General features: G+C 36.0%; 1 protein-coding gene across 2 annotated transcripts in view; it reads right to left on the minus strand.

The window, feature by feature from the left end:
• Nucleotides 1–27,065, minus strand: part of LOC149843998 (putative LRR receptor-like serine/threonine-protein kinase At1g06840) — a 224,660-nt gene that overhangs the window by 58,904 nt on the left and 138,691 nt on the right. For both annotated transcript variants that reach the window (XM_090000227.1, XM_090000226.1), the window contains exons 14-16: nt 24,182–24,702; nt 23,454–23,612; nt 3,457–3,740 (exon numbers count right to left, since the gene is read on the minus strand). In XM_090000227.1, coding sequence (XP_089856353.1) covers nt 3,457–3,740; nt 23,454–23,612; nt 24,182–24,702 — 964 coding nt within the window. The remainder of the gene's footprint in view (nt 1–3,456; nt 3,741–23,453; nt 23,613–24,181; nt 24,703–27,065) is intronic.

A 27,065-nucleotide genomic window follows, 5' to 3' on the forward strand; every position in this document is an offset into this window, starting at 1 on the left:
GACCACCGTTGGCCGTCGCCGACCATCTCCTCCCTCTTTTCTTTTTCCTTTCCCCGTCTGTAGCCTTGCATCGTCGGAGCAGCGTAAGTTCTCTTTTAGCTTGAATAGTTTAGAGCATAGCGCCCGCTTGATCATGAGTAGGTCAGGTGATAAGAGTAACTACTTGCTTGGCCTGGGTGGGATAGGTGATCAAGCGTTAGCCTTTGTTACTTTGCAAATTGAAAGGGGTTAAAATATGGTAGAGAGCAAGCATGTTTTTTTCTAGATTTGTTGTGAACAAAATGGCCTGATTTCACTGAGATACCCAAAAAAACTCTAACAACATGTTTTTTTCTAGTCAAGTTGGGTTTGTCACCCTTGGCGGTATTGTTGAGTTTCTGCTATTGTAGAGCTAAGGCCTGATTTCTCTGTTGGTGTTGGTTTGATACCATGAATTTCGTGGAAAGAGCTGTAGCAAGTTTATAGGTTATGCGTTATCTTGACTGTTTTCCATGTGGATGAATTCATTTATCATCAACTGGAATATTAACGTGAATGATTTGTAAGTAGGGATGCAATTTGACGGGGACGGGGACGGGGACGGGGACGGGGACGGGGACGGGGCGGGGACGGGGCGGGGACGGGGACGGGGACGGGGCGGGGGTGGAGGACATGAAACGGGGATGAAGGCGGGGGTGGAGGATAAAATCCATCCCCGCCGCGGAGGCGGGGCGGGGGTGGAGGATAAAATTTTGAGGCGGGGCGGGGGTGGAAACCTTGTCCCCCGCCCCGCCCCGCCCCACTGCCATCCCTAATGTCAATTGATGCAATCATTGTAATGAGATATTGCGGAAATATAAAGAGTGCATGCAAGCACTTACAACAATGAATAAAAGAGACAATATCACAAATCCACAAAGGGACAATACAAGCACAAGCCTTTAAGAAGGCAACAATATAAAGAGCCTCTTATTGAGAAGAGAGAAAAGCTCTCAAGGATAAGAATACACAAGGGGTTCACCCCTATTTATACAAGAGAAGAGGAGGAAAAAGGAGGGCCAAAGGGCCTCAAAAGGAGAGCCAAAAGGGGGCTCCCATAGAGTCGTTGGGAGCCCCCAACGGTCACATTTGTGACCGTTGGGGGCTCCAACGACTCTATGTTGGAGCCCCTTTAGGTCCTCAAAAAAGAATAAAAAAGAATTTTAAAAAAACAAAAATAAAAATTACATTTAGACAAAAAAGAAAAATAGTTGTTTTCTAAAACAACTATGTGAAATTACAAAAATACCCCTATCGGGTATTGATGTAATATATAGCATATATATATATATTAGATACATTTTAACAATCATATGCAACACGATGTCTCATGACAAATTTTACAAACTTGAACAAGCAAATAACGAACAAAAATCATGCCCAATATAAACATTCTACATAGAGGAGATGGAATTATGAAGTTAGAGTATCTTTCAAAAGATTGGAATCATGAATCCACCAATCAAGAAACAAGTGCACTAAGGCACATCACATACAAAAGATCCAATAAATCTCAATAAAGACACAAGAATATATGATTTTACTAAAGAAAAGCTTCTATATTATAAGTCTACTACGAGACAATTGATGACAAACATATAGAGATTCACAAAGAGCTATATAACTATCACCAACCATGAAGCCACATATATCATACAAGGAATTTTATCACAATGCAACAAATATAGAATCTCTAAGAAGCATGCAATGAAGTATCAATGTACAAGAAAGAAACCACTAAGGGGCAAACACTCAAATCACTAAGCCACCAAAAAACACATAAAACTACTAAGGGCTAAGCAACAATCATACAAGAGTCTTTTAAAAAATATAAGTTTTATTCATAAAATGCTCAAGAAGAAGCATAAATACAAGAACCCACTAAAAAATATAACGCATAATTCATGATGACAAATCATGCTTATGCCATCCAATAATAATCACAAAGGCTACATAATTAAAATCATGCATGGTCACATAATTAGAATCACCAAAGAAACAACATTATATATTAAAAATCCCAAAGATAACTTATGTAAATACATACGTTAAGAGACACACAAAAAAGATACAACATAAAAATTTAATATTTTGCAAAACATGACACATAAGATTTTAAGAAACCACATATTTTTGCAAAATACAATTTTTCATACATATCCATAATCTAAAACATATATTGAAAGACAATAATTTCTACATATTCTAATTTCAAAAGAAGACATTCATTTTTAATATAACCCTTTCAAAATACCTACCATACATATGAAGATAGAAAAACCAAAGATACGTACTGGAATGATAAATCCTTGAATCCATACCATTCATTAATACAAATATTTTTCAAGACCATGATGCTTTGCTTTGATACCATGTCACGAAATGGCATGGATCCCAATGCACTCCATGATGAACTCCAAGAATCAAAACATAATGCATTTGGACAAAAACATAAGAACTAAAATGAAACACAATAGAATGTGAATGAATAACTTCATTAATAAAGAACATTAAAAATACAAAGAAAAAATACATTTTAATCCTCACTACAAGAAGCCTAAAACTACCCATCACTCTCTTAACCCTTACAGATACACCACACCTTTAGAGAGGAGGAGAGAAGAGGGAAAAAAGGTCTCAATCTAGCCGTTGGAGAGGATCCAACGGCTAGATAAAGTCAACCTAGGTCGACTAAAAGTACATATATAATATATATTTATATATAAATATATACATGCACGTATATATATATATACACACATACGTATATACATATAAAAAATACATAAAAATAGTGCATTTATCTTAACAAAAGGAACCAAGAAAACTGGGACAGACATTCTGATCTAACGATTAGCAAACTCAGGTTCGAAAAGACAATCAACCACCCATTGCAAGTTTGAACTAAGTGAACAAAATAATTACCCATGTTACAATTGCATGTGAAGATATGATGCACACTAACTTGTTTGTAATGCATGTAGATGAATAATGCTTTTGCAAGTAAGGATGCAGACAACAGATGATATAGAAGAATAGAAATTGCAAAATATAGAAAGCTCCAGCAAACAAAGTGGTACTTTGGTGATTTCAAAATTTCAGTACTGAAATGTTATGCAGACAAAACTCAATTTTGACTAATAACTAAAAGGAAACAAACAGCTACTTATAATAACAAGATATGTAATCGGTCGTCAGGGTTGTGGGTTGCAGGTCATGGATTGCCAAGTCACCATAGATCCAAGTAGGGTAGGACCACTTGAACTAACATGACCCAGTATATCATGGGATTCTAGCCATTGGCTAGATCAAACCAAGGCAGAGAACCCGCTACATTAAACATGTGCAGTGAGTCACCCATGAGTGACCCAAGCTGCGGTTTTCACAGAAAATTAGTTCAGCAATCAAATTTACAACTGAAAGAATATCGGATAATACCTGTTCACCTTCTTCATTGCAATATCCAATAAGAGATACCAAGTTTCGATGATGTAACCGTGACAGCAACTCTATTTCTGTAAAAAATTCTCTTTGTCCTTGTAGAGATCCTTCCTGAGCACGTTTAATGGCAACAACTGACCCATCAGCCAAAGTGCCTTTGTAGACCTTCCCATAACCTCCTTGCCCAACTAGTGCTGAATGGATGAAATTGCTAGCAGCTAATGCCAGCTCTTCAAAAGTAAAGTCTTTCACACCGTCGACTTTGATGGGGATGTTAGAAACTGAAGAGGAATTTGAAAAACAAAAAACAACTATTATAATGAACACTGAGCTCTTAAGAGTCATGGTCTCATAATAATGAGTATCTAATTTTAGGATATTCCAACACATCCAATATATCCAAAGAAGTCTGTCTGACTGCAATAAAGTATAAGCGGATGCTTGCAATCTGGTTGTGGTTCATCATTATGGAGCAGTACTGCTCACAAATGCTAAAAGCAAAATAGGAAGTTCAAAAGCAAACATAGCATTTAAAGCATGTGACACTACCACAATATGTTCATATCAGTTACCAAGCAAATGTGACGAAAAAAGAAAGAGGGCATGGCATTCCAAAGCATTTATTTTATTACATAAATTCAACATTAATTGGAATTTCCAGCTTTATATTTGGTACATAACAAACCAAATAAAAGATGTAAGTCATGGTCTATCAAATTCAGAAAGTTCACTAGTTCCAGAGTAAAAAAAACCAAGAACATCTGATAAAGGACAATAGATTTTGGCAAGGCCTTTTTTATCAATAGGTTGTAGGAAAGCCTTCCAGTTGCAATTTTGATGAAAACTGTAGAAGAGAAGAAGAAAAGAGGAGAAAACAAACAAGCAGGTTGAAAATATTAATCATATATCCATTCCATAGTCAACATTACAAAATATAATAACCCTAAACGAGGATGCTATAAGGGATAAAAACTAACACGACTAAAAGGTCCTAACTATATACACAATATACATAAGAATAAAAAAATGACAAATATGTCCCTCCCACTATTTTCACACCTTCCTCAAACTTGCAACATTAAAGTGCCCTATTAGCAAGGATGATATATTCATGCAAACCCTGAAGGGCGTGGGAGATGAGTATATAGTGTTGATGTAAAATCACAAAAATAAATAAATAAAATAAAATTTGTTGAACCCGGGTCGGATCCAGATTTAGACCCGACCCGGATACAAAAGGTGAGGCGGTCGGGCATAGCCTCACCGCCTCCCTCGAGTCTTCTAAAGACAGCGAGACAGGGGGGGTTCAAATACGAAACCCCTTCCCCTCTCCTTAGGGATGACAGTGGACCGGGGGAAAGCGGGGCCCTGCCCCGCCTCGCCCCGTTCGGACCGAGGATGAAGGGTATGAAACGGGGATGGAGGCGGGGACGAAGGTTAAATCCCCGTCTGGGGGTGGAGGCGGGGATGGACGTACACTTTTCCCCGCCCCGCCCCCGCAACAATCCCCGCCTCATCCCCTCCCCGACCACTTTTCCCTGCAATATCCCCGCCCCGCCCCGCCTCATCCCCGTTTGAACCGGGGATGGAGGACATGAAACGGGGATGAAGGTGTTAAAATATGTGTACTCATACACATATGTTGAAATATAATCCTTAAATGTACATATATATATATAAAGATACATATACATATATATATGTATACGTATCTCTATTTATATATATATATATATATATATAAATATATATATTTTCTCTTCCTAAAATACCCTCAAGGGTATTCTTGTAATTTGTCATTTTACGCATATTCCAATTGGAATATGCATTGTAATATTTCCTTTAATTTTCTGTTTTTTATTTTTTGATTTTCGTATTCGTACCATATTGGGGGCCTCCCAATAGAGACGTTGGGAGCCCCCAACGGTCACAAATGTGACCATTGGGGGCTCTCCAACGTCTCCTTTGGGAGCCCCCAAGGTGGACCCTTTTGTGCTTATAAATAGGGGCTTGCCCCTTTGTATTCTTCTTTCCTTGGAGGAGCTTATGCTCCATTGTATAGGGTTTTTACCCTCTTCTTCCTTTTTCTTCAATAATATTCAACTTATGACTTTAAGTCATATTTACCCCTTTTATGGGTTTATGTATTAGCACATGATGTGCTTGTGTTGTTCCCTTTAGTGGGTATATTCGCACTCCATGTGCATGTGTATGGGTTCATTATTGAACCTAAAGTATTCAAAGCCACTTTCTAACATGGTATCAGAGCAAGGTCACGATGGGGTTGTCCTTTGATGCAACGGAAAGCGTGTTGATCAAGAAATGGTGAAGTATTCATTATCCTTCTCTTTTTCTTAAGTTTTTGGTATGTATCTCTTTTCTTAACATATTATGCATTATGAAACTATTTTTTGCATATGTAGTGTTTATAATAGTTGAATCACTTCTTTTCACATCTCGCATGTTCAAAATTTTTAAAATATCTCTTTTTAAATTTAGTAAACTTGTTTGCTATTCAAATATATAATTCTTGTTTATATGTTTATCGATTACTCATCACATATAAATAGTAATTTATGTTTTTTTAAATTTGTCTTCAATTATGTGGGATTTATGATGTTTACATAAGTATTTCATGATTGACCTATAAATTAACTTTTAAAAATTATATATGATTTCTTGATTAATGATCTTTGTTTAAAAACTCTTTTCTCTCATATAAAGTCTAATTTGTTTTGAGTTCCTCTCTTGTTTATGGTTTTTAGTGCATTTTTTTTGAAAATCTTGATATAATTCTTGTATAAGAATCTCTCACATCTAAATCTTTGTTATGAATCCTAAGTAGTTCTTGTTAATGATAACTATTTATAAGAACTCCTAAAGATGTTTCAATGTTTTTGAAGGATTTTTGAAAAATTGTTTGTGATAAATAGGTTGTCCGAACCATTGTAAAAGATCTTTTAAAAGAATTTCCCACACTATATAGAATGCATAGTGTATCTATTGCATCCTTTGGTATAAAGGATTTCATTTATTTTTTTTCTTCTAATGATGCAACTTTATAAACGTATTTGTTTGTATTTTTCACATAAGGTTTAAAAACTTCTTGATTGTATCTCTAAGGATGCCTACATTGGCCATAATATGGTCTTCTTTGTCTTAAATTGCATTTATCAAGCATATAATTGCATAATTAAAGCTTGAGAGTCTCAAGCATTTGCATCTTTTATGAAATACATGCATTATTGCATGTTTGATATTATTACGCTTTTTGCGTATTTTGTTCAAGTGTTGTGAGAGTGTCTTCGTACACTTCTTTTATAAAGTATTCATGCTTGTATGCGTATTGTCTATTCATAGACATTTTCACTGTGAAAGTATCTTCAACAAGATACTTTAATCTATAACGTAATAATCTTGAGGATAAATGTGTGAACATACACACACCAAGAACACTTGGAACACTTGTGCACAACACACAGAATCACAAATGTGCAAATGCACTCATAAGATTCATAAACAACTAAAAGGTTGGGCTATAATCCCAAAACCCTTAAGAAAATACAAGAGGAGCTGCCCATATTTATAGGGCATTTAGGAGGCCTTGGGAGGGGCTCCACATAGTCGTTGGAGCCCCTCCAACGGTTACAAATGTGACCGTTGGAGCCCCCCCAACGACTAGTGGGTTGGGCCCCTCCCAATGCAAGTACAATGCATTAATTAAGGAGAAAGAAAATAAAAAAGAAAAAAGGGAAAAATACAAACCATATTCACGAAAATGAATATGTGTAAAATGCCTAAACTACCCTTAGCAATATATATATAATAGGTAGATACATATACATATATAATATATGTATATGTATCACCTTATATATATAAAATATATATACGAAATTACAAGATTGTTTTATATATTTTAACACCCCACCTCAAACTTAGGGCAAGATGACCGATAGTTTGCCAAGAAGGAAGTTGAACCGCGAAGCGCACAAGGCTTCAGTAAAAAAGTCTGCCAACTGATATTCGGACGTGACATAAGGAAGATCAATGACTCCTCTGAGATATGCTTCACGAACATAGTGACAGTCCATTTCGATGTGTTTAGTCCGCTCATGAAAGGTGTGATTTTTCGCAATGTAGATTGCACTCTTGTTGTCACAACAAAGCTTAGTGGGCCCTTCTATTGCAATCCCCATGTCTTCTAGCAATTGATGAATCCAAACAATTTCCATTGTAGTAGTTGTCATGTCACGATATTCAGCTTCTGTGGAGGAGAGCGACACCTTTTGTTGCTTCTTGCATCTCCATGATATCAGTGAGTCTCCTAAGAATACACAAAAACCAGTGGTGGAGTGACGGTTATTTGGGTCACCTCCCCAATCAGAGTCAGTATAAGCAATCAATTTTAAGTCGGAAGAAGATGATAGAAAAACTCCCTTATTTAGAGTACCCTTTATGTATCTTACGACTCGTAAGATGACACTCATGTGAACTGATTGTAAACACACCAAATTTTTACCTTCATCCAGTGTTTGTCCATTTCATAAGTCATCACAGATCATTGCATGTCATTGCACGCATTCTGCATAGCATTGTATGACATTGCATCTCATTTTCGAGATCCAGCACTCCTATTTCAAAACATTCAATCCAAATTTGAATTTTAAAGCTTTATTTCAAAATCAATTTCAAAACCTGGGTTTTTATTCAATACTTTATCATTTTCCAACCCCAGGACTTTGTATTTTGAAATATTTTCTCAGAAAACAATCTGGATTCCTTTCAAATTCAAACTTTAATCGATTTCAATTCACAGATGAGACCCATTTAGATGGTGTCGCTTCTGAATGCCTCTATTCATCAAATTTCTCAAATTTTTGAAAGTTTCAGTCCGATCAGGACTCTATCTCAGAGTCCTAATCCGGTCAGAAGTTTGGTTTTTAAGTCTGTTTTACTTCCATTCTCAATCTTTTTCGTTTGTTTTCGAAATTTAGGTCATTTCACAGAGTCTAGTTAGTTCAGGACTCTATTTTAGAGTTCAGTCGAGTTGGGAGTCTAACCCTGACTGTGTTTTCTGACTTATTTCATCATTTCTTGATAAAATCTTTTGAAAATTCTTTCATTTGGCTTTTAAAATCTAAAATCTCAGAGTCCTAAGAGTTCAGGACTCTAACCCGGAGTTCCAGTTCGCTTGAGACCCTATTTTCAAAGATCTTGAATTTCAAATACTGATTTTAACCCCTTTTCAAAGCCATTTTCAGTGTTTATTTCAAAAATGTTCAAAATTCGATGTGGGCCCACTCAGTTGGCACCATATCCAGAGGAATTCTAACTCAGTTAGGACCTTATGCCATTTCAAAAATCCTAATTTTAAGTTTACTTTTGAAAATCTTTTGAAAACTCCTTCAATTTCAAGTTTTAAAATCGCTTTTTGAAAAAACTCAAGTAGGGCCCACCCGGGGTGGCGCCATATTCGAGTAAGTCAGGGCTAGACTAGGGTTAGTTGATGTCTTGGTTAGTGTTAGAGGTTTAGAAGAGTCAAAACCATTTTGAAAAACTCATTTTTGAAAGTTAGTTTTTAAAACTAGTGTTTTTAAAGGTTTTTAAAAGTGTTTTAAAAACCCAATGTGAGAGAATGCCAAGTGGCACCATATTTGGGGGATTCTTAGGTTTAGCTAGGGGTTAATTAGGAACTATTTAGGATAATTTAGACTAGGGGTAGTTAGGTAACTCCACCCCAAAATCGCCCCCCCTTTAGAGTCCAAAATTTTCAAAATTGTCAATTTTTAAACCTAATTTTTTTATTATAAATAGAGGCATAAGGGGGGTCGATTTTCCCATCTCTCTCTTATTGGATTCTTGGAGCTTCTCTCTCCTCTCCAGCCCTTCCTCCATTGCTGCAACTCCAAGGTATGAACTTTTTCACTTTTCTTATTTTATTTAATGCTTTTTAATGCTTTAAACCTAGATTTAGGCTTGGACACCCCTCCTTATGGAAGATCAACCATGGTTTCACATCAAGAACCATCAAGAACCAGCAAGAACAATCCAAGAAGGTGATCTAACCCTGTTTTGGATAATTTACAGAGATTTTAATCCATTAGAATTGATTTTAACATGATTCTTTGCATTATTAACCAATAAAATATATGATTTACCCTTTTTAATGGGTTAAATCTATGTTTTAAAGGTGATATCAAATTCCAGTCATTGATTCCCTGTTTTTAATTTATTTTCATGGTTTATTCATGTTTGTTTTACGTTCTACAACATAAAAATAATTTTTATTTACTATTTTATGGTTTATTTTATTTATTTACATTAGTTAATGCATGGTTTTTCAAGTTTCTTAAATTTCTGTGTGTTCTAGGTTTAGAACAGTAAAGATGATGTTATTTCGGATTGAAACACTCATTGTTTATTTCTGATTTTTTTATATGTGGTGCATGCATGAGTTATTGAGTTACTGTAGAAAAATCAAAGGTTTTGGATCTCGGGAACCCTGTCAAAAAAATCAGACATCAAATCGGGTTTTTAAAGCTTTAAAATCGTGGTTAAAATCAAGAAGGTAACTTGTTGTTATGATATTTCTCTCATCTTATATCCGATTTTAGATCTGTAAAGTGCTATGGATTCACATTGAATAGATCTGTCTTCTGTGAAATTTTCGGATTTTTTTATCACTGTTTAGTATTTTTCCCCTTTTAGAGAATCTGTTTTTAATTTTAAAACTCGTTAGGGTTTACCAAAACCCTAATCAGACTTGTGTTAGTCATAAATCCCAAACCACAGATCCGATTTTAGATCTGTAAAAAGTGAGTTGTTATTTTTCTGTCTACTGTTTACCACTAAAATTTCAGAGATTTTTGTTTAGAATTGCTATTTATGTCTGTATTTTCAATCTGGAATAGCTGTTTTAATCCCTGTTAAGAGTGATATATTTTAGCTCAGGTTGCCGGAAGGGTTTCTCCCTAACCGGAGATGATTTTTCCGATCTATAAATTGGGAAATCTCTGTTTTTCTTTCTAGTTAGTTTCTGTAAAATTTCATAAATTTCCATAGAGATTTGACCCCTGGTTCAGGTCTTGGACTGAGACTGGTTGGTGAATTAGGTCAAAAATAGCATATTTTTAGGGTTTAATGCAATTTTCGGATTAATTTAATGTCAAAAAATTATTTTTATAATTCCAATTCGATATTAGGGTTATAACAAGTGCAGGTACCAATTTTTATGGATTTTGGAATCCATTTGATGGCTGAATTAAGCAAATTGCAAAACCGGGTTCCTGAAAGATCCAAAAACACTGCAAAAATCACAAAATTTGTGATATTAGTGGATTTTCGTGTATAAGCATATGGTTTTAGGGTTTAATCATGTTCATAATTATATTAGGATGCTTTAGATTTAATTTTGTGCTCATTTGATTTCATTTAGTGCATAAAACCTAAGTTTTTACCAAAATCTATTTCTAAAAACCCTGATTTCAAGGCCATAGTCTTGCTATCAGGGGCAATTTGGTCATTTGACCTAAATTTCGAAATCCCTAACCCTAATTTCATATTTGTAATCATGTCATAGTATATTTGGTTTGAGTTTATTCCATTCAAATTTCAAAACTTGCATTTTATCAAAATATCTTTCTAAAAACCCTAATTTCAAGGCCATAATCTTGTTATTAGGGGTATTTTGGTCATTTTGACCCCAATTTCGAAATTTCATATTTTATCTTCCTTATTTATTCAATTTTATTTCATACTTTATCATTTTGATTTAAGGGAATCATGGCAAAAAGGCTTATATCTAGCAAAATCCCACAATTTCCTGATATTGTTGGATAAATCTAGAAAAGCCAACATATTTTCATTAACCAAGTTTTCTAGTTTTGCAGGTACATTGAAGACTTTATTTTTCATGTATTTAAATTTCAATAGTGATGTAATTTGTAATTAAACTTTGGAATAAGAATTTACATTTCCTGCTTAGCTTAGGTTGCATTGCATATAGCTTATTTTTATAATTTTAATGTGTGATGGATGATGATTCATGCATATTTTTACAAATTCACCATGGTCTACACGAATGGCACATGCACTAGCTTTTATGAAGTTTATAAACTTGGTGGAATTTGTATTTATGGCCATAGTCAGAATATGAATGATACTTAGATTTATGATCTTCACATTAGCCACATTCAGCCTACACTCTTAGGCTAACTTCAAAATGCACCGCATTTCTCAAAAATACAAAAAATATTTCTCAATTCCTTAAATCCATATTCATTCATTTCATGCATTTGCCAATTCCAATCTCAATTCAAAGAAGTTCATTTTTTTAAAAATCCCCTAAGTCTTATAGCAAAATCGATTTTCCCAAAAGCATTGAAGTTCAAAGAATATTTCAAGTGTTTTTCAAGTTCATAAACTCAATTTTCCAAGTTATGCATTCAATTTCCAAGTTTGAATTCAGAGAAACCAAGTCTCTCAGAATCGATTTTCACCAAATGTCAAGGATTCCTCAAAATCGATTTTTATTTCTTTCATAAGTATATTTGAAATCCCAACTCACGATTTTCCAAGATTTACATTTTATATTTCAATCATTCAAAGCAAACATCATGTTTTCAAATGTGCATTTTTCTGAAAATTCATAGCACATGCCTGATTCTATGTGCATTTAGAAATTAGAATATGATTTAGACAAGTTGAATAGAGTAGAGCATAAGATTGATCCTTGGTTCAATTACCCCTGTTAAAGGTGGCAGGAACGGTTGAACCTCGTACCGACAGGCGAGTCCCATTCTACGGAATTTTCCCGCATTTTAAAAACGGAGGCGAGTTATTTTCAAAAATCTTTTTCAAAGGTCAGTTTGATTTGCAAAAGTTAAAAATTTTGCGATGATAACACTGATGTAGGCGCAAGCTGAAACTGACTTGCAGTATGGACTGCATGGGATATATCTGGTCTGGTAATACTCAGATACATCAATGATCCTACAAGCTGTCTGTAGGGTGTAGGATCCAAAAGGAGAACCCCATCATCAATTTTCATCTTTGCCCCTACTATCGCAGGAGTTTGACAAAGTTTCTCATCTGTGATACCTGACTTGTCAATGATCTCAGAAGCAAGCTTAGTTTGAGATAAGAAATATCCTCTAAGAGAGTATGCTACTTCAATTCCCAAAAAATAAGTTAGAAAACCCAAGTCAGACATTTCAAATTTATCTTTTAAGATGGATTTTATACTCTTAACCCCGTTAGAGTCACTCCCGGTGATGAGCATGTCATCAACATACAGTAGTAAAATTACAATCCCTGCATTGGATTTTCTAACAAATAGAGCAGTGTCAGTAAAACAAGAGGAAAAACCATTCTCAATCATTACAGAGTTAAATCTATCATACCAAGCCTTGGGGGCTTGTTTTAGACCATAGAGTGCTTTTTGAAGACGAAACACATTTCCCTTAGGAGTCTCCATTCCAGGAGGAGCATCCATATAAACTTCTTCACTTAAATCGTCATTTAAAAAGGCATTTTTAACATCCATTTGATAGATGTTTCATTTGTTGATAGAGGCAACGGTTATAAGGCATCGGACAGTGACCATACGAGCTACAGGAGCAAAAGTTTCTTCATAGTCAATACCATATTATTGACTATATCCTTTTGCAACCAAGCGAGCTTTATACCTTTCAAGGGATCCATCACTTTTAGTTTTTACTTTGAAAACCAATCTGCACCCTATTGTTTTCTTGCCTTTAGGAAGATTTTGAAACTCCCAAGTTTTGGCTCTTCTCAGAGCCTCAAGTTCATTGTCCATTGCATTAATCCATTCAGAGCACTTACGTGCTTCTTCAAAATTTCTAGGTTCTATATAGGAGTGGATGGCACTAAGGCAGGCTCTATATCTTGGTGAAAGGAGTCATAGGAAATGAACTTAGAAGGAGGCCTTCTACTTCTTTCGGTTCTACGAGGGATTACTTCATTCTGAGAGGCACTGGGACTGGCATCATTATATCTGTCAAGAGCACTCCTAAAGTTGTTTCGATCTCTATGAGTATAGGTGATAGGGTCTCTAGGTAATTCTTCATCAATATGTTGATGTGACGAAGGAAGCAAGGAGATGTTTTACTCAGTTTCAAATTCATTTGGGTTACTTTGATCTGACTCATTATCACTAGTATCATCGTCTTTATTCAGTAAATCAAATAAAAATGAATAATCCACATTTTCATTATGAGGGTCACAACGTTCGAATCCACTAAGATTTTCCAAAAAACTCACATTTCTGGAAACATACAATTTATCACTTTTGATATCATAACAACGAAACCCCTTTTGGGTTTCAGAATAGCCAAGAAAGGCACAAGGAATGCTTTAGGAGAAAGTTTGTCATTCTTATCAGTAAGAACAAAACATTTACACCCAAAGACCCTTAACCTGCTATAATCAGGTTCCTTATCGTACAGTTTTTCAAAGGGAGAATTTTTGTTTAAGTTTTTCGATGGGAGTCTGTTTATGAGGTAAACAGAAGTAAGGGCTGCCTCAGCCCAGAGATTCTTTGGAATGTTTTGAGAAATGAGTAAAGTCCTAGTTGTTTCAATGATGTGCCTGTGCTTTCGTTCGGCTAACCCATTTTGTTGAGGGGTTTTCGGACAAGATTTTTGGTGAAGAATACCAAAATTTTCAAGATAACTTTTAAATTCATTTGAGAGGTATTCTCCTCCAGAGTCGGACCTAAAGATTTTTAAGCATCCATTGAATTGATTTGAAATCGTCATGTGAAAACTTTTAAAAGTTGAGAAAACTTCAGGTTTATGTTTAAGAAAATAAATCCAACAAAACCTAGTGTAGTCATCCACAAAAATCACATAATATGAAAATCCTCCTTTTGACATTACAGGAGCCGGTCCCCATACATCGGAATGGACAATTTCAAATGGTTTTGTCATAAACATGGATCTTTGAGGAAAAGGCAAACATTTCATTTTCCCAAGAATGCATTCATTACATAAAAAATCACTTTTACAAAGATGTTTAACAAAAGGCAAATAGGAGATTTTAACAATATTGGGATGACCCAATCTCTTATGCCATACATGAATATCTTTGTTTTGGACGACGCTGCAAAATTGACTCTTGGGAACTTGAAGAAAATCTACGTAGTAGAGGTCTCCTCTTCTAGAGCCTTCCCCAATCAATCTCTCGGACTGACGATCCTGTATCCAACATTTATTAGAAGAGAATTTTATATCGCAACCATGGTCCGAGAGTTGGGAGACGGAAAAAAGATTTAAATTAAGGTTTGGGATAAAACGAATTTTTGGAACAAAGAAGTCTTGTCTTTCAAAATTACCTATTCCTTTAATCTCAAGAGATGTTCCCTCCGCGGTTGAGACAAAGGATGGAAAAGAATTTTTAGAAAAATTTGAAAGAGAGCAAGAGCTAGGGGTCATGTGAAAGGATGCCCCAGAATCTAAAAGCCAAGATGTCTTACCGGGGGAAGAGGATGACATAGCGGCTCCGGAAGTGCCTCCCTTGAGAAGAGGTTGTAGTGCATCTACGATTTGTTGAAGGGAAAGAGACTCACTTGATGAAGAAGGTCGTTCTTCCGCTTGGGATGCCATAGCCGTTGCAATCAATTTCTTCCATTTAGGACACATAGGTTTGATATGTCCGGGTTCTTTACAATAGTAGCAATTCAATTTGCTATAGTCTCTTTTGTCATACCGATCATTTCCTCCTTGACCTTGGTTCTTGAAATGAGGAGGTTTATAGGTCTTCGTGTTATTTCCCGGTCTTGACACGGCATTAACCATTTCACCATCTTCTTGAGTAGAAGAAGTAACAAGAATGCTAGAATTATTCTTGCCAATCCCCATACGGGTTTCTTCACCACTTAGCTTGGTGATAACATCTTCAAGTGAGGGTGATGTGAAAGCGGAGAGAAGAGAGGACCAAACTTGTTCAAATTCGGGTCTAAGGCCATTTAGAAAATTGAAGAACTGGTCTTCCTCAAGTTGTTTGTGCCTTAATTCGATTGCTTCTCCACTCCATTTAGGTTCAAGAATTGCGAGCTCGTCCCAAATAGAGGATAATTCAGCAAAGTACTCCTGAATGGTCATGTCATTTTGTTGGAGGGTCAAAGCCCTTTTTTGGAGAAAGTACTTGTGGGATAGATCTCTTGAGGTGTACATTTTCTCAAGATACACCCAAGCTTCGGAAGCTTTTTTAAATTTGATGATATTGGCGTTTATCTTGGTCTCAACGGATGAGAAAATCCAAGATAAGATCTTGAAGTTCTTCATTTCCCAATCATCATGTTTTTTAGAATACTCTTCAAGAGTCTTTTGTCTTTCATCCCCTTCAAGGATCTTAATATCCCCTCCTTCAATGACGGTGATTTTGGGTTCCGGTTCCGGTATGGATCCATGAATGTAACCCCAAATCCCCTTTCCTTTAATATGGGCTTCCATATTACCGGCCCAAACATGATAGTTTGAGCCATTAAGCTTAAACCCAAGAGAGAAATGAGTCTTTTTCGCCCATTAGAGAGGAAAGAAGACAAGGAATAACACGTACCTCAAATACTTTTCGCGTCTTTCTTGACAAGAGAGACTCCTAAAATATTGCTCGAAGAAGATGATCCTCTTTGATTTCAAAAAACTTGAAGGCACGTTTTTCGAGGAATGCAAGAGAGGGCGAATCGCAATTCTTCTTTTTCAACGAGGCTCTGATACCATGTGAAAGTATCTTCAACAAGATACTTTAATCTATAACGCAATAATCTTGAGGATAAATGTGTGAACATACACACACCAAGAACACTTGTGCACAACACACAAAATCACAAATGCACTCATAATATTCATAAACAACTAAAAGGTTGGGCTATAATCCCAAAAACCTTAAGAAAATACAAGAGGAGCTGCCCATATTTATAGGGCATTTAGGAGGCCTTGGGAGGGGCTCCACATAGTCGTTGGAGCCCCTCCAACGGTCACAAATGTGACCGTTGGAGGGGTCCAACGACTAGTGGGTTGGGCCCCTCCCAATGCAAGTACAATGCATTAATTAAGGAGAAAGAAAATAAAAAAGAAAAAAGGGAAAAATACAAACCATATTCACGAAAATGAATATGTGTAAAATGCCTAAACTACCCTTAGCAATATATATATTTTATATATATAATAGGTAGATACATATACATATATAATATATGTATATGTATCACCTTATATATATATAAAATATATACGAAATTACAAGATTGTTTTACATATTTTAACATTCACATGGTACTATCTTTTCAATAAAAAGATGTTTTTATTGCCTTCTTTAGGGCTTGTGTAAGATTGTTTCTTTTATCATTCTGCAATATCTTGGTATATGTTGTCCTAAATTTGCACATTTAAGATTATTGCCATCTTACATCTTGATATACGTATAATTGCAAATTATAAAGGCTTGATTTGTTTCTTGGATTATTCCAATTCCTTTCTCACACATGACAGCTTAAATATTTCATGTTGTGTTTATTAAAGTCTTCTTTGATAATGATCATGATTGAACATAATTTCGTATATATGCAACATTATTGTTATATGGCATATTGTTGTGATTAATTATGTTGGACCTTTGAATCGGCCCTCTTTGTAAAATCACATATTTGGAAAATGTTTTCCCTAAGAGTTCATTGCCTTTTTATGGCATTTTATCTTCTATCCATCACATGTTATATGATACATCAATCGTTTTTTTTATGGCCTTATTATTATATTAGAGATGGTTGTTGAGGTGAGTTATGGGCACCTTGTGTTATGTCATTTTAGATTGTCCCTTGCCATATTATAGATGGTGATTGAGGTGAGTTATGGGCACCTTGGGACTCTAGAATGATTTGGTATATGATCTCTAATTATGAGTGTGTCACTCGTTTGTTTTTTGTCATTGATTTTATGGATGCTCTTATTTATATATAAATGTGATGGATATATGATGTTTGAAACCTTAAATGTTTTAAGGTATATTAAAGTCAAGGTTTTTGGGATTATTATCCAACCTTTTATTGTTTATGAATCTTATGAGTGCATTTGCACATTTGTGTTTTGTGCTTTTGTGCACAAGTATTCTTGGTGTGTGCATATTTACACATTTATTCCAAAATATTGTTGTTATGAGTATTCTTTTTGAAGAATATTGTTCTATTGATTCAAGGTTCTATTTATATGTTTGTCATTACAAGTTTTATTGCCTCAAAAGTCTTCTCCTTTTATAACTCTTATCTAAGTGTTATCATATGTAGACAAGAATTTTATTACACCTTTGTGTGTTGGTAGCCCTTTGTTGGCTTTGTTTCTCTTTGTCTAGTAGCTAAACACACTTGTCTTGAGTATTATCATTTGTAGACAAGGCACGTTGATTCACATCATGGTGTGTGATCTTTAGTCTATGTTGGCATTTGTGTCCTTGTTCTAGTCGCTGAGATGTATTTCCATGGTTGACTTCTTTCACTCAATTCAAGTGCCATTTTATGTAGACAAGAGATGTATTGTGTTTTTAGCCCATGGTTGGCTTGATACTCTTGTTCTAGTAGCTGAACATACTTGGTCTTGAGTGTATTTTTACGTAGACAAGAGATGCTTTTTGTCCATGTTGGCGTGTATTCTCTTGTTCTTATCGTTGATACACTCATTTCAAGTATTATTACATGTAAACAAGAGCTTCTTTTGCACACCTTTGTGTGTGTTATTTGGCCTTTAATGACATTATATTTATATTCTTGATCTAGTAGCTTATATACTTGATTTATGGGTTTTGGAGGACTAATGAGGCAGATGCTTGTAGTGGATGAACTACTATTGAAAATTGCAAAAATATCATTCATAACTTGTGTTTTTAAAGTGAATCATATCCATGATATGTTTTTAAATCAAATTGATATTATTGTTTCACCGCACTGTTCTATGTTGTCACGGGCTGTGGTCCCGTGAAAAGCTTAGCATGCTGATGTGCAAGCTTATGTTATTAATTCTGCATGTAAATTTGCAAATGTAAAAGAGATGAATTAATAACCAGATAAAAGAAAATAAAGAATAGTGTAATTCATCTTCTCCTTGATGTCCCTGTTTTAGCGTGGGAATCTTGGATGTTGCGGTTTGGGGAAAACCGTGAGGATACAAAAACTCCGTGTGCGTTGTTGCCCCTGAACCCGATATTGAGGTTCTTCTCCTGACCACGGTTTTAGGGAGAGTCCGCCACTTTTCTTAGGGGTGGTGTGTTTTGACACAGTTGTTATTGTTTTGGTATACCAATAAAGTGGCGCCAGTGGATGCTGTTTTCCCTGGTGTTCCCGACTTTGGATGTTGTTTTCCAAGGTTCCAATGGATGATGTTGTTTCCTGATATCGGTCGAGGGCTAAGTTTGGAACCCGGTAATAAAATACAAATTATGTGTTAAGCTACCCCGGGAACCTTACTTGACTTCGGAGACTGAACCCGTTTGGTGTATCCGCGGGCAATGGTAAATTAAAAAAAGAAATTTAAAGATTGTGTGCATTTAATAGGATATGCATATGGAAAGATGGGAGCTTAAATGAAAGATAATAAGTGTTCATGCATCACACATAAATCATGCATATTCTTGCTATGCAATAGTTCTTGCATGTTTGCCTATTCACTTGGTTGTTTTATGTTGATCATTGCATGATGTTGATCTCTTTTGCATTTAATTGCCTTATTGATTAAATTGTGATCAATGTTACTTACTTCATGTTCCCTCATGCTCAATGTTTAATTCTGCATGAATGGTTAATTGTCTTATGAATTGATTATAACCGTATTCCTCAAAATATTACATGGATCTTATTTATGTTTTTTTTTATTTGATTCATTAGGGAAACCTGTACGCAAAATTCTTCGGATTTCTGACCCTATTCTTCTATTGGTTTTTCCCAGACACAGGTGATCAATGAAATGGACTCGCTTCTGAGGGGATACGAGGGTCACATTTGCCTCAGACTGCTTCACTTACGGACAGAGTGGCTCTACTTTTTTTTTCTTTTAGTTCTTATTTCCTGCAAGTTGTTATTTCACTTTTGACATTGAGTATAAGACTCTTATTGACTCATTTATAAAAGAGTTTAGTTGGTTGGTTATGGATGATAAATGTAAGTTTGTTTGTGGTGTGTGGTTATCCAACTGAAATTGGAACTGCAGGGACCCCAGGTCTCTGGGAAGTTTTCCGCAACTCTTAGAAAAAAAAATATTCTGCATTTTCAAAGGGTATGGATTGGGGTCGTTACACATTTACATTGTCGTTACGCTGTAATGTGCATTGGCTCATGTTTTGATATACATGTACTATGATGTCGTGCTGTAATGTGCGCAACTTTAAAGACGCAGATTTGCACATGACTCTTCCAGTCTTTTAAATGGGGATTTCATACAAGATTTCAATGTTTGAAATATTCGTTGTTTCGAAAAGCAAAAACGGATATCTGGTGGTTGCCTATTCGTAACCAGGTCTTTTTCCACAACCCCACGTAGCCCTAAGAGGTATGTACAGCCTTTTGTTGCGATATCTGAATGACTCGGATATCCCCGGCCTAGAGCACGAGACTTGAGATTTCAAAATAATGTTGGCGTTTCTTGCTAAGAAATCGATACATCTTTCATCGTAGCGCTTCTATCAGACATGAACGGCATGTTAGTACTACGATGATTTGGATGAGAGGTTTATGGTAACCTCGTAGCTATGTCACATAGGTGCGGGTGCGGATGCGGATGCAGATGTGGGTGCGGGTGCGGGTGCGGATGCGGAACTTTAAAAAAACTTGGGTGCGTGGGTGCAGGGAGGATATATATATATATAATTTTTAACAGTTTTAAGTTAACACCATGTATTTGTGTTCATTTATCTATATATATATATATAAATAAAAATGGACTTTATTAGGGTTAACAAAATCTACTTTTTGGATAGAAATAGACCTCACGGATGCAGGTGTGGATGCAGCGATGCGACACTTTAGAAAAACTTGGGTGCGGGGATGATATATATAATTTTTAACAGTTTTAAGTTAACACCATGTATTTGTGTGCATTTATGTATTTATATATATAATATAGATAAAAATGGACTTTATTAGGGTTAACGGAATCTACTTTTTGGATAGAAATAGATCTTAGTGTGGTTGACTTCACCTAACACAAAGGAACTAAGGAAGTTGTGTCCAAGTGTCGCACCCGCCTGGGTGGGGGTGCGGTGCCATGTTAGAAGAGTCTGTGTGACATAGCCTCGTAGCATGCAAATACAAAATGATAAAAAGGAAATCACACAAATAGTGATAAACGAAACATTGAAATTTCTAAATGATATGGTTTCTTTCTGAGAAACTGATACCCTCTCATCGTAACGGTACTACCAGATATGCGCGGCATATTAGTACTATGATGATTTGATGAGAAATTTATAGTAACCTCATAACGTGCAAATGCACAATGATGAAAAAGAAATCACATAAATGGTGATCATCGCCTTCACAGGCAATATGCTCGAGTTGGTTTGAAAGATCAGAGCATGTAGAATGGGTCGTCAGTTAAAATAGAACCTGACATACCCATTCGCCGTTATGGTTTCATCAAAAGAGAAAATGGGACGGTACAAAAACCCTGATGGACAGGTTGTTAACAACTACACTTCTTGAGCAAATGACTCGGTGTCCCAAGTCATCGAAGTTAGGGGACTGGGCTACCAAAAATTATCCTAGGTGGCAGGTACCAATAACTTCTGCAAAAGTATGGATGCATCCCCTTTAACGAGTAGCCTCTGGGGAATTCTCTCTTGGTCATTGGTCTTCCCCTTAGGAGCAGGCTCAGCTAGTTGTTCAGGGTATCAAAATATATAGCACAACAAACTCCCGGGTAGTCTCAGTTGCTTCTACGTTTCTCCTGTGTGTACCCTCGGGACGGTTAATATCGAAACAAAGTTATCATGTTCATTCTTTTTTACTTGCACACCGCAAAAGGAACAACGTATATGTTAGTTTGGTTTTGAATTTTGTTAGCATGCTCATTTTGCTTATTCTGAACTGCATATCACGAAATGAGCAACGCATATGTTAGTCTTGTTCTGAATTGTTATATCTATGCACCTACAGATTTTTATAGATTTGACCCTGTTTCATGGGTTCAGGTAGTGATTATGTTGGTACGGCAAGCGATGGCACGATAGCGTGATGATATCAAGATGAGACTCTTTCCCTAACGTTTTGCTCCTAAAGATATTTTTGGTATAAGGGTTTCTTTGAAATTTCACTTTTCGTATAAACTATAAAAGCTCGTTTTGAATGTAACACTCGCTTTTTCAGAGAAAAAAAATGGTTTTTGATCCAGGTTGGATCTGAGTCTTACACCCCCCTGTGCATTCTATTTAAACGCAGGGGAGGGTTTCCCCTTTTACACAAAAAGGGAACCCCCCCCCCCCCCCCGTGCCTCGACTCTCCCGTCTCTCTCCCTAAGTTCCCCCTCTCCCGCCTCTCTCCCCGAGTTCTCTCGCTCCTCCCTCTTCTCTCTCCCTCGACTGGTCGGATCCAACTAGGGGGTTTGTCGGGGAGAGAGAGAGGTGCGGGAATTCTGCATTCGTTTTGTAAAAGAAAATCCCCTGGGGGGTTTAAATAAAAACACGGGGGGCTCGTGGACCTGGATCCGATCGGATCCAACCTGGATCCAAAATGATTTTTTTTTCTGGTTTTTACAATTAATATTCTTCAGAATGATTGATGTCATCCTTATTGAACAGGAATTGTATATCCTATCTATGATTATGTCTCATAAGTGAATGTTACATTTGCATAAACATGTATATGCAATGATAGAGATGATGTTATGAATGTTTTAGTTGTGTGTAAATATTGTGGGGTCATAGTTAACCTACCAAACTTGATGAGTCTGACCCCTTCTATTTTACCATTTTTAGGTGATGACTAGAGGCTACAGACGGTGGCGGGATGGTGAGATGGAGTCTAAGAACCACACTCTTGTCTTTTTTCGTTCTTGGTCTTGTTTTGATGTCTGAACCATTTCAATGTTTTGAGAATGTCAACTTTTGATGTTTGACAATTTTAATTCAATTATGGTTTGAGTTTGATTTGAAATGAATCATATTTGGATTCAGAGTTCTCTGTTAGACTCGGTGTGTGTGTGGGTTTGGACCTAAGTCTAACAAGTTTGGGATCCAAATAGTTATAGTTGTGTGTTTTCCTATAACTCGCCCAAGATTGGATAACTTAGATCAACCAAATATTTTCTGTTGTGCTATTGATTTGATTTAAAGGATCATTAATCATTTACAAAGAAAAAAATTTATTTAAAATTTTCAAGTAAGAAATTTTGGTGTGTTACATCCAGACCCAATCATGTCATAATAATATATATATACTTTTTAGATTGTAATAATAAGTTTTCTATGTGTTTTTATTTTTATCTTTTTTTTTCCTTTTGAGAGCATTTTAGTCTTTAGGATACCTAGCTGTTAGGCTAGCGTAACGGCTAGCTAAATTAGCCGTTAGGACTAATCTAACAGCAAAGCCCCTCTATGCTGCTATGCATATATTTTGTGCATTTTATGATTAATAAAAACAATTAATTTAATTGTGAGTATGTGTCATTAGTGGCTTTGTGACCTTAGTGGTGCATGCTTGTGATTGTGCCCTTAGTGGTTTTATGTGACTTCTTGTGAGCCTTATTGTGCTCTTGGACCCATGTCATTACATTAAATTAGATTTCAATATGGAAAATGCAAACTAAACTTTGACTAATTAATTAGTTTGCAATATGAAAAATTAAGCCTTCATTCATTAATTAGTTTTCAACATGAAGCTTGATGAAAAACTAAACGTTGATAAAATCAAATGGTCTATTTCATTGCTTTCAAAACAGTAGGGAAAAGCCATCCACATATCCAAAAACATCAATGAGAACAAAAATACTTACATAGACGTTTTTTGGAATTTGCATTTGGGTCTTTAGTGCGCCTTCTCATGAATAAAATTGCAATAAGAGAAGAAACTGACGCCAAAACAGCAACTCCCCCTAAGATGATTGCAGCCAAAATCCCCTTGTTCATTCCGTTTCTTGGAGGGAAAGGAATCACTGAAACAAATTGGAAGAATAAATACAACAGGCTCTGCAGTCTTTGTAATTCACACGAAACAGCAAAGTGTAAAATCTTAATTTATCAACAAAAGCCTGAACACAAAAGAAATAAGGGAAGATAACATTTTATCCTCTCTCTCCCTTTTTTTCTCCATGGAACTGACAAATAAGGAATGACACTGAAGAATGTCAGAAAAACATGCAGACTAACAGTTCAGATTTACACCAGTCGGAAGAGTTGCACTTCTCAGGCACAAGAACATGACTTTTGGAAAATAAGAAGACTATTTAACTTTTATAATACTAAATATGGATCTATTTGTCAAGAAAACTGTCCCCAATTAAAGGGTGTTTGCGTACTAAAAAAGGAATTTACAATCCCTTATCATCAGCTAAAAAATTTGCTCTTTTCTTAAGACAAAAAAAAGAACTTGGCTTGAAATTTCCCTTCTCATATCACAGCAGTGGTCCCATGATCATTGCAAAACCAAATATAAGGATGAGATCGAGCACATGCAAGCAATCATTTCATAGATGGAATTACAAAATAGGCTTCCAAGTCTTACCATTTTCATAAGGCCCTTCAAGAATGAAGTTGATTAGTTCATATGGCCCGAATATGTCATTGTCAGGGATTGTCCATCCTGTAAACATTCCCCTAATCCTTAGGATCTCACTCAGGTTGAAGATTTGGCTGCTGTTACTATTGTTTATCATAGGGAAAATTTTCAGATGCATCCTCAACCTTGGACCTTTTTCCCAGATAAAGGAACCAATGTACAATTGATAAAGGCCTAACTGAAGACCAGAAGTGAGATAATTCTCAAAGAGCACAAGGTATGGTGAAAAGTCAGAGATGCCAGGGCTTTTCAAACGATATACAACTTTAATGGGTGCAGCACAGAAGCATTGAACAGGTGAAAATGGGACATATTCAAAGAAATTTACAGTTGGACAAGACTGGATGGGACAAACAGTTGTAGAATTAGGTGCACTTCCAGAAGATTCCCCACTATCATCTTGGGATGCACAAAACTGTGATATGTTGAGCCGGTTGGCATTTGCACACAATGGATTCCCCGCAAACCTGAGCATCTCACAAGGGCAATCACATAAGCTATAATACATCACATTTGAAGTTTTCCTAAATGCAAGAACTAGAATACTTGAACCAAAAAAAAAGTAGAACAAATACATAGTATGAAGTATGAACTAATATACCAGGTTTATAACTTCATTGACCAAAAGTTTTTGCTCACTGGTCCTACCAAGAAAATACACATAATAAAATATTTCCATGGAAGAGCGCATAGGAGTAATGCAAAAAGAAACTTGGATATCTTTTACTCAAATTGCCAAGCCAACATTTTCACAAATGGTGATTCACCAACAAGGATACAAATGATCCAAGAAAACACATCATTACAGGGAGCCATCAGATTGGTCAAGTAAAAAACAACTCTTAGAAAAGTAGATGACCATAGAATGGTGAACTGACTTCAAGTTGAATATAGACATTGAAACAACAGAAGCACGCAGTGTTATTGCATGTCATTGCTAGGTAAGCTCGGCTGCCCACAAGCATGTTATAGCTCTTTTTATTGGATCTTGAGAAGAGAACAAGTAAACCACTTGGCTGTGATATGAATACATACACACAGGATTCTTCACGTATATACCCTTTTAGTTGAACATTAAGGACATTCAACTAGCCTAAATTATCAAAGGACCCGGAATGCAATAACACTTGTACTTTATATTACTTTTCAGGATAAAGCCATTTGTAGGTATCTTAAAACACCCTTCACACTTTAATAAAACACCATCACTGACTATTTTGACCCACAAAGTGAAAAGACAGTCTACCCATAAAGGAGGTAATAAATAAATTATATATATATAATGTATACACACACATACATATGCCACTGAGTAGTTTGCCAATTCAGGTAGTTGCATAATTTTAACACTAAAATAAAAGGGTGTGAACTAATCCCCACTACTCTCTTGTGTGACAACCAGAGTGCCATACAGATCGCGTTCAATCCCATTCATCACAGTCGCATGAAACATATAGAGATTGATCAGCACTTTGTTCGACAGAAAATTGAAGACAAAGAGGTTGAACCAAATTACATGCCGACAACAAATCAAGTCGCTGACTTGTTCACCAAACGGTCTCACAAGTGTAAAATTTTGGGTCTTAAAGAGCAAGTTGTCCATGGTGCAACACCATGCACAACTTGAGGGAGGGTATTGAGATCGGCATATTGTTTCCAATCGAGTTTGGGACCCGATCCATTCGTGTGTGTGTGTGTGTGTTAATTGTTGGGTCTGGTGGTCGGTCTAGGTCGTTTATTGTATTTGGGTTTGATGTAACATACCAGACCCGACCCACGTTATATATATTGAGAATATAGGGCACGAGACTGACTAAGAGAAAATATTATCAGTCAGTGCCTCTTTCATAACGATTCTTCTTCCTTTTCTAAGTGAACATATTCTGGTGTGATTTGTCACAACACATGCTTCTGACCCACATATCCTGTATGTGGTTTACATCTGACAACAAAAGCATCTCAAATGATATATGCATCTTATGCAAAGTTCCTAGTGAACATGCACACACTTGTTCAAAACATGTTCACAATGCACATTCCAATGCACATATAAAATAACCAAACATGCATATGATCATATTTACGCAAACATCAAAATAACTTTAGAATTTTCATGCATATAATATGCACATTTATGCAAACATGATCAAATTAGAATTAGTTTTGCATATCACCTCAAATGGATACGCACATGACTAAACTCATGCACTTAGACAACCATGCAGAAAAATTTCTTCTTTTTTTTTACATGTCCAACCATTAACGTTGACCCATATAAGTAACCATATTCATGCACATGGATTGGCCATTGCGGAAAAATATGCATTTCCAGCATGCTGGTTGATCCATGTACATGAACATAATCATGTACATGGGTCAGCCAGACCCCCGAAATACATGCGTGTATCCTAAACAATAAGTTGGTTGCATAACCGATAAAGCCAAAACATGAAAATATTCACAATTGCATGGACATGTAGTTCGATTAGCACATAGCAAAAAATAATGCATTCAGATGAATGAGCATAAACATTCAAGCCTGAATCAATGCCAAACAAAATCAGTTGTAAAGGCATGTAACAAGACAAGTTTTAAATCATAACATAAAGAACATGTACTTCGGCAAAATCAGCCCAGATTTACGACTTTATGCACATGGCAAATTTGATCTAGTCTGCATACATATATAATCAGCAGATCTGGATCAGATCTGCGCACTAACGAGACACGACAGATCTGTCGAGACTGCATACACCTATGTTGCAGCAGATCCGGTCCAGATCTACCCACACATATTACAACAGGTCTAGATCAAATCTGCACACAAATG

Source organism: Nuphar pumila, chromosome 3 (assembly GCF_984573655.1).
Source record: "Nuphar pumila chromosome 3, dmNupPumi1.hap1.1, whole genome shotgun sequence".
NCBI classification, from domain to species: Eukaryota; Viridiplantae; Streptophyta; class Magnoliopsida; order Nymphaeales; family Nymphaeaceae; genus Nuphar; species Nuphar pumila.